The 16,623-nt window shown below is 33.4% G+C and overlaps 1 protein-coding gene across 1 annotated transcript in view; it reads right to left on the reverse strand.

Moving 5' to 3' along the window:
* The window catches only part of LOC149786538 (uncharacterized), a 192,469-nt gene that overhangs the window by 152,877 nt on the left and 22,969 nt on the right, over nucleotides 1–16,623 (reverse strand). The window contains exons 5-8 of the mRNA XM_089975945.1: nucleotides 14,166–14,306; nucleotides 11,623–11,711; nucleotides 6,491–6,572; nucleotides 3,202–3,468 (exon numbers count right to left, since the gene is read on the reverse strand). Coding sequence (XP_089832071.1) covers nucleotides 3,202–3,468; nucleotides 6,491–6,572; nucleotides 11,623–11,711; nucleotides 14,166–14,306 — 579 coding nt within the window. The remainder of the gene's footprint in view (nucleotides 1–3,201; nucleotides 3,469–6,490; nucleotides 6,573–11,622; nucleotides 11,712–14,165; nucleotides 14,307–16,623) is intronic.

The raw sequence follows: 16,623 nt of genomic DNA on the forward strand, positions 1-16,623 counted from the left end.
CCTTATGCTGATAGAATGTGCCCAAAGTACTGTACTTTTGTGACACCTACTTCTAGTTTTTCCTCATTTAGTCGGATTCCTTTTTGGAGGAAACGTTTGAGAACATTTCTCAAATTTGTATCATGTTCTCCGCGTGTGCGTCCGAAAACTAGTATATCATTCGAAATCAAAATGATACTACTTAAACCTTGAAAACTCTCATTGATCCGCCTTTAGAATTCATCCTGAGATTATTTCAAACCATACTGGAGACGCAAGAAACAGTAATGGCCATAAGGGATGTTGAAAGTTGTGAGGTATGACAAGTCAGGTAACAGTTTTATTGCCCAATATCCTGACTATGCATCCAATTTGGTGAAGTATTATGCACTGATAATTGGGGTAGGATATCGTCTAATGTGTGCATAGAGAAATGGGGATGCAAAATTGTTCTATTAAGATCCTGTGGGTCGAGACATACCCTTAGTTTACCCGACTGCTTTTCTACGACAACCATAGAATTTACCCATGCTGTATGTGATGTAACCAGTACAGTAATATTTTCATTTTCCATGAGATCAAGTTCAGTTTTGAGTCTGTCTTGAAGTGCGACAAGTACTCGCCATGGATGGTGCACTACAGGTATAGCCTTAAAATCAATGTGTATTGTACATTTCCATGGGAAAAGAGCTATGCTGTTGAAGACTTCGGCACATTCCTTGAGAACAACTGCCTAAGTAAGGGGCGTACTCTTGTTGCATTGTAAATTTGACATCTGTTTCTGAACAGAGTGTGTAAATTTAACAAAGCCTAACTCCATACAAGATTGTAAACCAAGTATAGGTGGTGCTTTCGTTTTAACAATGTAGAACTCAAGTTCATGTGTATGTTCAGTGCATTTACATGTGAGATTGACTGTACCCATTGTACTCAATAATTTGCCATCATATGCAGATAATGTGTCTAATATAGGCTGAAGTGGATGCTTTTTGTGTATGGTCATGTCATGTAGACTCAAAAACAAAAAACGGCACAGATGGAGGATAACACAACTGAGAGTTTATTAAACAAACAAAAGAGTTGAATGTAAACTATAGCAAAAGAGAAAACACCTGTGGTTCAAGTTAAACAGACTGTCTTGTGAAAAATTCTTCAATTTCCTTTGCACAATGAAGTCTAATACATTATTATCTTTTTGTTGTTTACAAGGTTAAAGCCTACCATCCAAAATAATGGTTATAGCCCTACGTTAAAGGTGTGGGTGAGAAAACTGAGTATCTAATATTGCTCATATACGACAGACTTTCGTTACAAATACTGTTAATTTTTATACCCTTATGAACAAATTTTATATTGTCCTGTGCAAGTGATTATTAAAGTATTAGCTTGTGAAGAATTAAAAAGATGGAAATATGAGAAAAAATTACCAAGATCTAAAAACGCTCAAAAATTAATAATTTCATCAGAATAATTCATCAGTTTTAACCTTTTCTAATGAACAAACAGGAAGAAAAAACATTGTAATGTTTGCGGGTGATATATTACATAGAATGATTAGACAAAACCAATGCCTAATTGATATGGCATTAAGGGAATTTAGTAGTTAGTGGCTGGGTGAAAATTCCAACTTCAAACTGACAGATTGTCACAGGAATGATTTTTCCTTTATATGCCTTTGTTATGAAGAAGCAACAAAGGTTACTGTATAGTTGATGGAAGATGTGGTATACAGGATGGCTAAACAACACCTTTGTCTAATATGAGCTATGGATGATGTGGAATAAAGGATGACTGAACAATACCATTGTCCAATATCAACTATGGATGATGTGGAATAAAGGATGCCTAAATAATACCTTTGTACAATATGATCTATATATAATGTGGCACAAATGATGACTAAACAATACCCTTGTCCATTATGAGCTATTGATGATGTGGTACAAAGAATAACTATAAAACACTCATGACCAATATGAGCTGCAATACATAAAGACAAGAGACATGGATGAAACAACTATTGTGATGTGATTTGGATTTTTTAACGTAGCTTTAAAAATTTTTCAGTCATATCGCTATGATGTCTGCAATGTGGCAGTTTATAGTGATGTCTAGCACTGGGGCATCATGCCACAGACATGTAGCATGATGTCCCACCCAGTCACATTATCCTGACACCGGGCCGACCAGTCCTAACACTAACCTCTTAATGCTGAGCGCCAAGCGAGGCAGCTGTTAGTACTGTTTTTGTAAGTCTTTGGTATGACTCGGCCGGGGATCGAATCCACGACCTCCCGCTTCCGAGGCGGACGCTCTAACCACTAGGCCACCGGAGCAGTCCGAAACAACTATTAAAACCACAAATAAGTAATTAGAAATATTCTTCAGTTGTTTAATCCTTAGATGTAAAATCAACATTATGTACATATTACTAGGACCATTAATACACAACCATACCAAATATCAGTCCTGGCATAAAAGTAATGAGTGGCATGTAACAAAATTATCAGTATCTCTTAAAATAATCATGAATTTGATGGACTTTATTCAGACAGGATTTGTCAGTACATCATTTGTCCACACTTTATGACTGTGACACATGGACCAAAATACATGTTTGTTTGTTTTTTTTACTTATGTGTATTCTTAATTATCTTGAAGTATTTGAAAAAATAATATTTGATCACAATGAGACTGTATAAATAACTGAAATGAAAAGAATATATAAAAAAACAAAGTGAAAAAATAATACTGGTGTCATCATGTGAGATAGAGTACATAAGGTAAACTAGAAACAACTATATCTGTCTATATTAACAGTTGGGGCCCCGAGTGGCTGGGTGGTCTAATGCGCTCACTGTTCCGGATCACAGCCATCTCACCTCTGTCTGCATGGGTTCGAGTCTCAAGCTCGGCTAACATGTGCATGTAAGAAAGCTGGCCAGCAGCTTCTGGTGGGTCGGTGGTTCTTCCCGGGGTTTTCCCAGGTTCTTCCTCTACCAGTTATACTGGCCGCCATGTATTGCCTATCTTGTACTGAAAATGGCATTAAACCCTACAGCAACAACAACAACAACTATATTAACAGTCAGATAAAAAAAATACTGACCATGGTTCTGGCAAATTAAATGAATTACAACTATATCCGAGTATACTGGCAGCCAGATAAACGAAAATTGTTATGACACCTAATGTAGATTACTATTTGAACTTAAGACCTACCTTTATCTTGTTTTACCCATTCACCAGTTGTCTGGGAGACTCTGCATCGATGGACATGCACATCGATTCCTTCTGTACTTTTTCTCTCAGATATCTTTACATCATCTCCCAAAAGTCTTTTACACAATGTCGTTTTTCCGACCCCATATTGCCCTACGAGCATCACCCTTATGTTATAAACCTTCACCGTTCGATCCCTCAGAGCTTCTTTGAACATCTGAATGGATCCTTCATCCATTCGCTGGATCTCCACTGGAAGAACTGGTTCTGAAATATATACTCAATTATTAACATATAAACTGTAGGTAAATATACTAGTCAATTAAAACTGAGGTTTTTTGTTCTTTCCACCTCTTTCAAACAGTTTTCAACATTGTTCAAAAACGAATAGCTCACCAACATGTGACCCCACCAACATTTTCACATTATTCCAGAAGCACATGTCCAGGAGTAGGATAACTACTTGCTTTATTTTTTCCAAACAAAGCTAGCTCACCGAGGAAATACTTGATATGCCAGCTTTTTATTTTTTGTAAAAAAGTTAAACCACCAAGATATGACCCTCTATTTTTTACTTGAAAAACCCTAACTCGCCATGTTTAAATAGAGGTACAAGTTTATTAAATCTTGATTGTTGACTGCTCTGCACCTTAATCGTCATGAAAAACTTTCAGATAAAAAAATATAGATTGCTATGGACTTTTACAGTTAGAAAAGAGAATGTCTAGTCTCATCATAATCAAAACAAGGTAGTGCAATTTTTTTCTCCAAGACACAGTGCTTTCATTGTGACATTACACATGCAGCATTCAATCTGGTTTAACCCACACATCATAAATGAGCTTGTCCAAAATATGTCAAATACTTTAATGCTGATCTTGCCATGAAATGTACTTGTGGCATTTACATAGTAAACTTCTAAGAAATACTGAACAAGGAGTGTTGTTGTTGTTGGGTATAATGCCATTTTTCTACACATGATAGGATACATGGCAGCCAGTATAACTGGTGAGGAAGAACCAGGAACAACCCCAGGAAGAACCACTTTTTCACATCCCCACATTGGCCAAGCCCAAGACTCGAACCCATGACATGGCATACAGACTGAGGTGAGATGGCATTGATCTCTAAGGTTAAGCACTTCAGACAACTAGGCCCATGAATATGGAGTGAAATAAAATGAATAATCAATTCTCCAAAATAGCACCCATTGCTGAAATAGTACATCAAAACTACACATGACATGTATAACTTGTACTTCATTTGAAAGCATACAAAACTAATGAACATGAATTTATTGAAACATTTACAGGAATTAAAATTAAACAACTTAAAATTAGAAACACAGGAGAAGTACAAGATGCATTTTTTATGAGAAAGAAGCAGAAGAAATTCTTAAAGAGGATGATGTTTGTAATTCTTTTCTACATTTTCAGAGCATAATGCATCAAGTAGTCAAATGAAGAGATATTTATTAGAATACAGAACATAAGTATGTGGGAGGATTTATTTTAAAGAAACAGGTTTAAAAAAAGCTTGCAGAATTTAATGGCTATAACAATACTCATCAGATATGGCACCAACTGAAGCAATAAACAGATAAAATAAGAAAACAGATCAAAATTATCACTTAATTTGTCTGGATGTGTAACAAATAATATTTTTGCAACATGTAAATTCAAATATGGACGGATTGTTAGGACAAGAGATAAATAAAAATAGCATTTTTACATAAGACACATTAAAGAATGACAAAGAATTAATAAACCCTGTGATATATAAAAGTAGAAATTTTAGATGGTGAAGTAATAAAGAGAATTTTTTTTTAAATAGAGCCATCTCTTTACTCAAACAAGAGTTTTGTCAAGAAATGAATCAATGATAATGTAAAACTATTTTTATGGGAAATAATACGAAAACTTAAACTTAAGACAAAAGTAAAATATATTTAACCACTCTTTCCATGCAACACCAATACATAATTCATTGTGTCTAAAGTAAATATTAAATTGTGTGCAGATGTTGGAAAGAGAAGTTAAAGGCACTTTACTGCTGGCTTCGACTCTACTTGGCTTATCCTTAATTCTAGTTTTAAAATATCCCAAATAAATATCCAATCAAACAAGCATGCAATTATATCAAGCAATAACATGGCTAAATTTAGTCTAAAATCAATGATCTTCTATTATTATTTTTCCTAGCTTTTTTCATCTACCCTATAAGCATTGTTGTGGGAACCTTTTGCACCAAATATGAGAACTAAGGGTCACTGTAAACAAGGATGCATCCTGGAAAGAGCCATATACATGCTGAATGTGGGTATTTGGGAGTAAATAGGTTTTGTGTTAACAAGAAACATGAACATAAACAATAGGAACTCATGAAGGTGACCTCAATGAAAGTTTAAAGATAACTTAAAATGATATAATACTTTCTATCATATTCTGTATTGTTAGTCATAAAAAAACATAATTCCATTGTTAACAAATATCAAATTTCTACAACACTAATTTCAATGTGTTATAATTGGTCAAAGTCGAAGTATATAAGCTGTGTCTAAACTTTGAAGCATGCAGACTTAACTGATTGGTATGGAGTTTACATCCAACATTTTTTGCCAGCTTTTGATGATCATTCCCAGTGGTTAATTAGTAACATGTAGTTCAGGTTTCACACGAGTTGCCCATTTCAAGACATGCAAATATGCACATGTACTAATAGTGTGCAGCGACACAACAACATCATATATTTTCTTATTTATAAATTCTGTGTGACTCTGTTATACTTTTGCACATAAATTCATATTTCATACATAGTATTACATTTTCATACCCATAACAAAAATAGATAATTACATGGAGTGAGAAAATCTAATGTATGCCTGCATACACGGAGACAGGCTGAGCCTGGTGGCTGAGCTTAAGGTTTCACGGTCCTTTTTGAATGCTCCAGTACTGTTTTGTGTCAACAAACCATGCAAGGTCATTTATAATACATCTCCGAGCACAAATGAAATGTGTTACTTCCAAACTACTTACAAAACAGCAAAAGTTCACAATGTTGGATGAGCAAGTGCTGAAAGAATTAAACCAAAATATTCTTAATAATATGCATACACATGTAGTGTAAGCAGTAGTGCAATCCATAATACAGACTACAGTAAAAACAAACACTCTGATAAATTATTCACTTTTTGTTATCTCAAAGGAGAAGAAATACCTAAGATTTAGAACATGTAGAAATCTAAAGTATTGTTTTCATCTATTTCCATTTCAATCAAGTAAGTTACCTTGTTTGTCAGCTTCAGGATCATCATAGCACTCGACAATTTGTGATGCTTCCATCTCAACACTTTGCATCTGTTCTCCTACCTAGATCAAATATACCAGAAATGCAACTGAAGGTAATTTCTGATCCTGAAAAACCATTTGATTTTCTACTAAAATGTGTTTCTTCAATAATACTTAATCAATCATAATATCTTAGGAGAGCAACTACGTCACAAATCCAGCCTTCTGTAATAAAAATTGCTCCAGAAGTTGACAGCTACTAGCAATACCCCCCCAAAAACACAAACATCAAACACAGAAATAATACAAAATACATTGAAATACACATATTTTTACTGAACTACTCATGAACATGAATGCATTATGAATTGCATTTGTTTGAATAATATAAAAAACAAACTGATTTAAGTGATTCTCATATGATTCACTTTTTACCTATTTATAGCATAATCCATGCTAATGACGCCATGTGGTCATATTTGATTGGACAGGTATGATAATTAGTGAAACATGTTATATACAGAATGAAAATGAAAACTATCAAAGTACCAGACACATTCACCAAAATTATATTATATATTTACCTTAACTGTAAAGAGCTTTTCAAATATAAAAAAATTCATTTAGGTTTGATTTTGTTGTTGTTGTTGTTGTAGTGTTTAACGCCATTTTTCATCACAAGATAGGCTATACATGGCAGCCAGCATTAATGGTGGAGGAAGAACCCAGGAAATCCCCGGAAAGAACCACCGACCCTCGAGAAGCTACTGGCAAGCTTTCTCACATACTGACATTGGCCGAATCTGAGACTTGAACCTACGCAGACAGAGGTGAGATGGCAGTGATCCATAACGGAGAGCGCTTTAGACCACTCGGCCACTCGGGGCTCCTTTAGGTTTGATTTAAAAGCTTTCTAAATATTTGACAATAGTGGAATATGTATTTATACAATGCTTTTGGAGATATGACCGAAGATTGTAATTCACAAAATCACAAATATCAAGCACAATAATTTAAATAATCGATTTAATTAACTGCATTAATTATCTTGTGCAAGTTTTTTCTATGAACATGATAAATTAATGGCAAACTTACCAGGACTAGGAGACTATAAATATGCCAGAAAACACATTGCTAAACAGCAGAATATGTCAGAACTTTTTATCAAATTAAATCCAGGCAAACTCGCCTGAACTATTTCAAGGTGACGGCCAAACATTGGGAGAAGCAGGTGTACAAAGTTCAAAATAGTCACTTTAAACGACTGTTTTTGCACCGCATATTTTCATGTCAGATGACACTTTTCTTATACTGGTTTCCTAAAATTGTTATATAAATTAACATTAAATGGCAATCTCAAAATCAGGTTAAAGTAGAAAATCAGCAACCATCTCCATACAAGAAAGGCTCTTTTCATATGTCTGAGAGATGAAATTTTGTATACATTGTGATTAATTTTATTCTAATGAACCTTGATACATCCAATGAGTCATAATCTGCTTCTGATTGTACTACATGTACACTGTTGAAAAGCTGACAAGCATGCAGATAGTTCCTCCATTTAATGACTGCCATGTCCCTTTCTTAGTTATAATTTGTCTTCTTTTACAGCCCATCTATTCTGATAGTTGGCAATGTATATTATCAATGATCCATAAACACATTTTGTACTTGATTTCCTTAAATTCAAACCATAGCCTGAGATTCATTTGCTAAGATGGGCTAGGGGTGTAGCATGCAATGCTGAATGATTCTTTTGAGTACTTTACTTCAAATGAATCAAATCATACTTGTTTTTGACAATCTATTTAATGCTTTTTGCATTGTAAAGGGACTATAGCATTTAGCAATGTTCATTTTTCTAGTTTGTTGACATGTGTCTCCTTGGTAAATGTGCTGCAAATACTCGTATAGTAACAAACAAAATTTGTATAATGTAGCCTCATTGTTCAAGAAATCTGATAGCCCAATGCCCAGGTCCCCTCCAATTTGAGACTGGGTACATACTATTCTAAAAGAAGTGCCCATGGGCTTGTAAAAAACAAAACAATCAATTTGTCAGAGAAAACTGATCTCACTCTTCACAACAATGATAATTTAAACTTGAGATTGATTATTTTATACTAAAAGAAAATTTACCAAAATGCTGCAATGATTTTATCTAAAGTGGCAAGCTCTACTCTTGTCACAAAAATAAGAGAGGAGTGAAAAAAAAAGAGGAGGAAAAGGAGGAAACAATCAAAGTTCAATATTAACATAACACTTCAACATCCATGTCTCTTTATTCCTGCTCAACTCTGTTAAAGCTCTACTGACATCAAAATCTTTAAAGACTTTTCCTCTAGTTGTAGGAGAATTGATTGTTTTTTACCTTTGCCTGTGCCGTTTCTGTGTATGAATATTGTTCTGCACTGTGATCTCCCTTTCACACTGATCTGCTGTCTGAAGGGGCATATAAATAGCTAGCTTACCCAGCTTGAACAAGTTGGGAAACTGTTCTCTGTGGTTGTCATGTACAACTTTCTACAGCTCATAGGTATTTTCTTTTGGATAATTTTGCTCCAAAATAAATCTTTTCTTTAACACAAGCTCTGCCAAAGTTTCACTTTCTTAGATCAGTGCTTTGGCAACTACTATGCCAGATTTCTTATCTACTCCATAATGCTATATTATGGTTTTTTAAGTCCATTAATGCTATAGTGTCTTTTAAAACCCCCAGATATTTTGATCAAATAAATACTTGTACAGTACTTTTAAATTTTATTTTATATTCTTATTTATTCAATTTATCATAAACCCTTAAATGGATATATAGTTTTGTATCATAAGAACCTGCACAGCTATTTGTTTGAGAAAAGAAATTAAATCTGCAATTTACTTTTAAATTGTCTGTATTTTAAGCAGGCTTGGCATTCTGCCTTTTCTTCATATGATTTTGAAATACTTCTGAAAGGGTCCACCTGCATGCCATCTGTTTTTGTCCATCTGGCATGTACATCTGATTCATATTCAACATTATGTTTGAGTTCAAATCATTCATTGGTATCTCATTAACAGATCCAATAATCTGATATGGTTCACAGCATTAAAAATTATTGACATTGTCTCTATCATCAGCTAGTATTTACCAAATGAAACCATCATCTTAAGAACCACGTCAGGAATAAGCCATTTTGGTGTTCTAGATAGCTCATATCTTAATCACACATTTTGAAAGCCTCCTTAATGCAAGGTTCAAACTACAACAGAAAGTTTATTCCAGGGTGAAATGTGCCAATGAGACTTAGTTTAACAATCTTAATGTCAAGCTGAAGAACCCAGATGTGTAAATAGTTGCTTACTTGAAAAGTAACCTGAAAACAGTTGCCTACCTGAAAAAAATTGTTTGATCAAACTCTGTTCAAAAATATAGTTGCTAAATTCTGATGCAAGATCACATAAATATTCAAAAGTTTCCTTCATAATATTAGCCAATTTGCCAAGTTTTATTAAATTTAGGTCAAAAATATGGTCCTCCAAATTGTAAGAAACTCTCCCAATCATAGACAAGATCACCTCATTATTATGTGCTGATCCTGTTCATAATAAAATAAATTACATATCTTGATGTTATATGCTTACTTATCAAGTTTTATTTTAAAAAATGTAATACAGTAGTCACTAAAGTGCTGAATAAGTCCATGAATCAAATATGAAATCACCTCATTAACATGCATGGATCTTTCTCATAATTGTACTCATCTACAATCAAAATTGATTTAAGTAAACATATTTATCAAGGTTGATTAAAATCTGATCAGACATATGGTGTTGAACAAATCACATACAAGATTGTCACTTTTATTTTGTGCATCCCACACAACTTAGAATTCTTGTGCAACCATGATGCCATTTACTTGACATATGATTAAAATCAAATAAAAAATAGGACTTTATGAGTGGCAAGAAGCTCAACCAGATGCAAAGTAATGTCATTAATACGAACAGATGCATGGATCATGGTCTTTTTGTCCAAGATCTTGATTTTCCTTACCATACCATAAGATCAATTGGCCTTACAGTCAGGTAAACAAAAGGAGAACAGCTTGAGATCATTGTAAACACTTGTATAAAAAAATCTGGTTAATATTATTTGATACTGACAACATGTTTATAGCATGTTTATCTTCTCTAGAATTTACAATTTTCATATATACAATAAACTAAAATGACATACCAGTCATTAAATTATGTTTCCGGATTTGAGCAATTTAGAAAATAATATTGTACATAAAGGAATCAGAATCACCTAGGAAGATTTTCTCATGTGTAAAAAAAAATTAAAAGGAGAATACATTTTTAATGCAGATATGATATATGATACCATTCATACATTTCCCATTATAATTTGTACTAATGTTTCACCAATATAGATGTAAAAATGAATTCTCATGTGTCCATCTACTGAAACATCTTTATTCAATTTATTTGACTTCAAAATTCTTATTCAACATCTTACATTTTGGAATATTAAAGAAAGGCTCCATGCATCGTACTGAACAATGATGATATAAAGCAATAAATCTGGTATAGAAAATAGATGTTGTAAATGCTGTGTTGATGCTTAGGATTGCCAAAATCACCAATGCCAATAAAACAGTCTGACAGTGATTAATTACAACTCAAATGCAAAAGGTGATCCAGAATGTTTAGACTTTGAAAGCATTTGCTTCTGATCTAAATATATCAACCTGTAAAATTTGTATGGTGTCAAATTTGTCAGCTGCACTGGAACTCCATCCACAGTCCAGAAATGGCTGTCATATTTCACTACATATGCCTGCCGATATTTTCAGGAGTTTTGCAAGACAGCAACACTATGGAGGTTATAACATGCCCATCAAGTGCCTAGCCCACGAACACACTGTGGTAATCAATCTGTGCTGACCATACTTAGTTTAAAATAGTTTATTCACCCTTTCAGTAAAGTCAATATGATATATGTACTATATTCTGGTTTATGATTTAAATACAATAAACTTGACATTATCCTTTTAACTTGACTAGGTATCAGTATTAACACTTGGTAATAATCAAGTTCACAACTGAAGGAAATATATGCCCACTTAACAATGCAATAATTAATAATTACCTGAGCTGACGGTGAAGGAATTGTTTCCAAACTGATGAGTTGGTTGCTTTGATCACTCACCAACCCAAATTCTTTTGTCTGCAAATCTTCTACAAACAAGATTAGATCTGCATTAAAATAATTAACAATGGAGATCATCCAAACCTACTATTCACCTCATTACTCTCTTCTGGTTTATCAATGACCCATCCCAACCCCAATACAGAACCCCATGCTCAGTGACAATTTACTTATTCTCTTTTCACAAAATGGCCAATATAAAAAAAATGCACAAAATTATTATGAAATTTGCCCATTCCTGTATTTTCTATACTTAGCATAAAAGCAATTTACAGCAATACAAAATGATCTACAAATAAATGTACTACTATTACTTAAATATTATCTTTCGAATAATGTAAAACATACTTCCCACAGATTTGAACTGCATTGCTTTTTGGGGTTCTTTAACATTTTAAACAAAAGTCCCTTGAACCAACTGACTTCCTACTGGGTGGATAGAATTTTCAAGAATTCAAAATAAGACCATTTTTACCTTTTAACAGATAAAATGTTTTTCACAATAGCCAGATTGTAGTGGACATAGTGGATATTTGATGGGCAGTATTTTAATTTATTGCAAACCAGACATCATAAGTCTTTTGGTCAAAATCCAATGTCATACTGATCGTCCATTCATGGGTAATAATGACAGGAAGATTTTCATGACAATCACCTTGGCAGCCATGCTGGATGTGTGGCTAGTATCATCATTTAGAACCAACTAGGTATTATAGCAACTCTACTGGTGAAAACCCCATGCTGATCCATCTGGGAGTAGTGATAACAATGCTTTCAAGATAGCCACTATGGTGACCATATGGAGGGTAAGTCATTTCCATTTAGGACCAAGCAGACACCATACGAAGTCCTCTGATGAAACCCCAATGTCTAAATGACTTTCCTTTATAAGGAATATATTGCATATAATATGATCAACATGTTAATTTATAATCAACACCATTTTAAGAAGTTTTTTTAGTGAAAGCCCCATGTAGATATGGCCATTCATTCAGGAAAAGTAGTGATAAAAAGATTCTCAAACTGGTGCACTGTGGCTGCCATATTTGACCCCAGATCAGCACCACTTTAATTTAGGACTAATTAGTCATCCTAAAGAAGTCTTTTGGTAAACCCATGTCATTATAGCTTTCTGTTCAGCAGGAGATGTGATAAGAAGGTTTTCAAGATGACTGACATAGCAGTCATACTGCACATCAGATCAACAATTTTTTTATTTAGGACCACCTAGACAATTAAATAAGTCATTTATTGAAAACCCCATACTGATATGAGCATACATGTAGTAGGAGCAGCGATAACAAGATTTTCAAGATGGCAAGTGTTGTGGCCATACTGGACATCAGATCAGCACCATTTTCATTTAATACTATCTAGACATCATAAGATGACTTTTAGTGAAAACCCAATGTTGATATGACCATGTATTCAGTAGAATTAATGATAACATGGTTTTCTGCTGTCATGGCCATAATGGACATCAGATCAGCACCATTTTCATTTGGGCTATCTAGAAATCATCGTAAGTCTTTTGGTGAAAAACCCATGTTGATATGACCATTCATGTAGTAAAAGTCAGGATAACAAGAATTTCAATATGGCTGCTGTAGTGGATGTGTAAGCAGCACTATTTCATTTTGGATCAAATAGACCATGGGATCAATGTGTAAACTTTCATGGCAATCCTCCATGCAGTTTATAGGGAGTAGCGATAATAAATGTGAGCTAATGGATGGATGGACATAAAAACACAGCTGAGTTAAAAAAAAAAAACAAGGTAGATGCTCCATGTGAGATAACTTAAATTATATATAGTTACAGCTTACATAATAATGAATGCAAAAAAGTCATGTTACAATCATTTGATTTTGTATTTTTTAAAAAGACAAGATTTTCAATACAGCTGCAAAAAGCACCATTTTCATCTGGGACCAAGAAGACCATGTAATTAATGTGCAAAGTTTCATGACAATCTTCCAGGCAGTTTATGGAGAGTAGTGATAACAAGCTTGTGCTAATGGATGGTTGGACATCAAACAATATATGATAGAAAATGAAACAAGACAGACAACAGACCATCCCATAAGCTCTTCTGGTCTATGACTAGTAGAATTTAAACAACAAGGTAGATGGTCCATAAGGGATAACTGAAATCTCCAAGTTAAAGTTTACATAATAATTAATGCAAAAAATGCATGTGACTAACATTTGATATTGCAAAAAACAACAAGTCATTACTGCCATTTTCAAAATTCAAAGGGAATAAGACATTACATTTTGTGGTCAGCAAGATATGTAAATAGAATATTCATGTAGTGGGTAAAAACAAATATTTTTTCTGATATTGACCAAACTGAATAAGTAATACATTTAGGCAGTCTTTTTAAAAATACTTGTAACAGGCAAATATGCAGCAGTAGCAGACAAACAAATTTACTTTTGCAACCACTTTTCTTTTATTCCATAATTAAAACAGTGAATACCTTGTAGACCAATTCTGCCTTTCTCCACGATGTCAGGAAGCATTTTGAGAGTTTCTTTCATTTCAGCAATGTCTGCATCAGTTTTGTGCCAACGTTTCCTTAAATCTTCTATATCTTCCTGCTTTGCAGTTTCAATGCACTCTGAAAACAAATATGAGAATACATCCTGTTATTTTGGTAAATGGTAATCCTTTTATTTTGTTTTGCAGAACAAAGGTTTGAAAATAGAAATAATTTGATGATATTCTGCTTAGATGTACCGGCTTTAAATGTTTTAAGAAATTTAAAATTCTGAGGTATAACGAGAATCATTGCTCAAAATCTGGCATTTTTTTTTACCCATTTCTTTAAACAAAATAATGAGAAAATCCATTATTTCCCATTTTGTGGCTGATTATATAACATGACTGAAAATTGACCTATACCAAACTATTCATATGTCAAGGACACACACACATCACAAATCAGTCAAATATTGCATGAATTACTATTCACATACTGTTACAGCACCAGTTTTCTGATGTAGATGAAGTTTTCCGATGTAGATGGCTGTCACCGGATTATTCTTTCCACAGAAGAATTAACATGGCAAATTATGATCATAAAACAATGGAAAGTGTCTTTATAGTTGAATATGTATAAAACAATGGAAAGAGTCTTTATAGTTGAATATGTACCATATAAAAATGCACCTACTGATTATGTTAAAATTTAAAACGTAAATAAAGAAAATAATAAAGTTTTTGAAAAAATGGAACACATCTACACTTACAACCGAATATGAGTGTACCAAGTTTTCCAGCTTTAAAACTGGCATACAAGGAGAGTACATGTACCTAACATGGGTTTCATGAATATAAGAAAAAAACTTAATTCATATTTTTACTTTCACAAAATTATGATTTAATATGCTGCATAGAGTTTGGTTAAATGCCTCCATTACAACTATAACAGCAAAGTAGTCTAACTACAAGCCCAGTAAGGGTCAAATGTGGCTTGCATGTCATTTTTTGTGGCCTGTTGTACACAATATATATATCATGTATGGCTTTACATGTTTGATCCATGTGGCCCACAGTGTTGAAGATGTTAGACCACCTGAATGACACTATAAAGGAATTTTGATGATAATATAATGAAAACATTATGAGAATTGATTACACTACTGAGAACTGATTATACAAGCTAGAAAACACAACCTTGTCATGAACATTTTCTTTTTACAAAGTTAGAACCTGTGTTCCTTCCATGAAAAGGTGTTATGCTGTCAAGTGAACTTGCCATTATTGTCAATAAGATGTTCAACTGCTAACTTAACGACAACTTATCGGACGACAACTTATCAGACTAAGACATCTGGATATAAAACATAACTACCCTCCCTATTATGCACCAATGAATGAAGATAAAATGACAAGGTGAAGTGAGGAAGTCAGAAGATGGTTTTAACAACATGATCCAAAGATGAATGATTAAAAAAGCCCCAACTGTAACAATAACCCTGATCTCATGGGCTTTGACATTCAAGAAAGAGAGATCTCTTTCAAAGTTACCAGTGAAGTTTAAACAATTCCTTTTCAGCTGTTGGAGCATGAATTTCACTTCTCCTTTCAGATTTTATTGTCATGTATATTTGATTTAATTTACATTTGATTTAATTTAATTGTTTGTAAGTTTTATAATCTTTTTATTTTCAATTTCATTAAATGTCAAATTTAGTTTACTAGAAATTTGATATTTTCCAGAAATTAGTTTGACCTAACCTAGGTGTAACTCATTCAATAAATCTGCTACAAGTTTTAGGAATTATCTTGGTCCACATCAGTTAATAAATCTTTTTACAAGTTTTAGGAATAACATGGGTGCAAGTCAGTCAATAATCCAGCCTATAAATTTTAAGAACAACTTGGGTGTAACTCAGTCAATGAATCTGCTTACAAGTTGAACAATATTTTAAGTTCATAAGTAAGTGCAAAATTTATTCCAGATATTTCCAGGCAAAGCATGGAAATCATGTATAATGAGCAACAATGTAATGACAGAAACTGATATATATATACCAAAAATTATATCTGGTAAATTTATGCAGATAGAATAGAGTGTAGTATTTTGCCAGATGATTGCTGTAGTAGGATATTGAAAAACAACAATAATAATAATATTAACAATAATAATAAAAATAATACAACAATTTTATGGAAAATAATAAACTTGTCATGATGATTTGCATGTGGGTCACAAACTGATGCCTTGGTTGAAATAGACTGCATAATGGTTAATTTTCTTTGACACCAAATCCCTCACTTGAAGAATCCAGTTTCATTTCTTACATGTGCATCCTATATTTATCCATCCAGGTTAGACTCAACATCTTGATGGACTCCACTGTATGTCCAGTGGAAACGTAGTGGTTGGCAAGTTTTACATTGATTTTGTTGCATATATGACTAATGTGGTT

The sequence above is a fragment of the Sinohyriopsis cumingii genome, chromosome 12 (assembly GCF_028554795.1).
Source record: "Sinohyriopsis cumingii isolate HCF-2022 chromosome 12, ASM2855479v2, whole genome shotgun sequence".
Lineage (NCBI taxonomy): Eukaryota > Metazoa > Mollusca > Bivalvia > Unionida > Unionidae > Sinohyriopsis > Sinohyriopsis cumingii.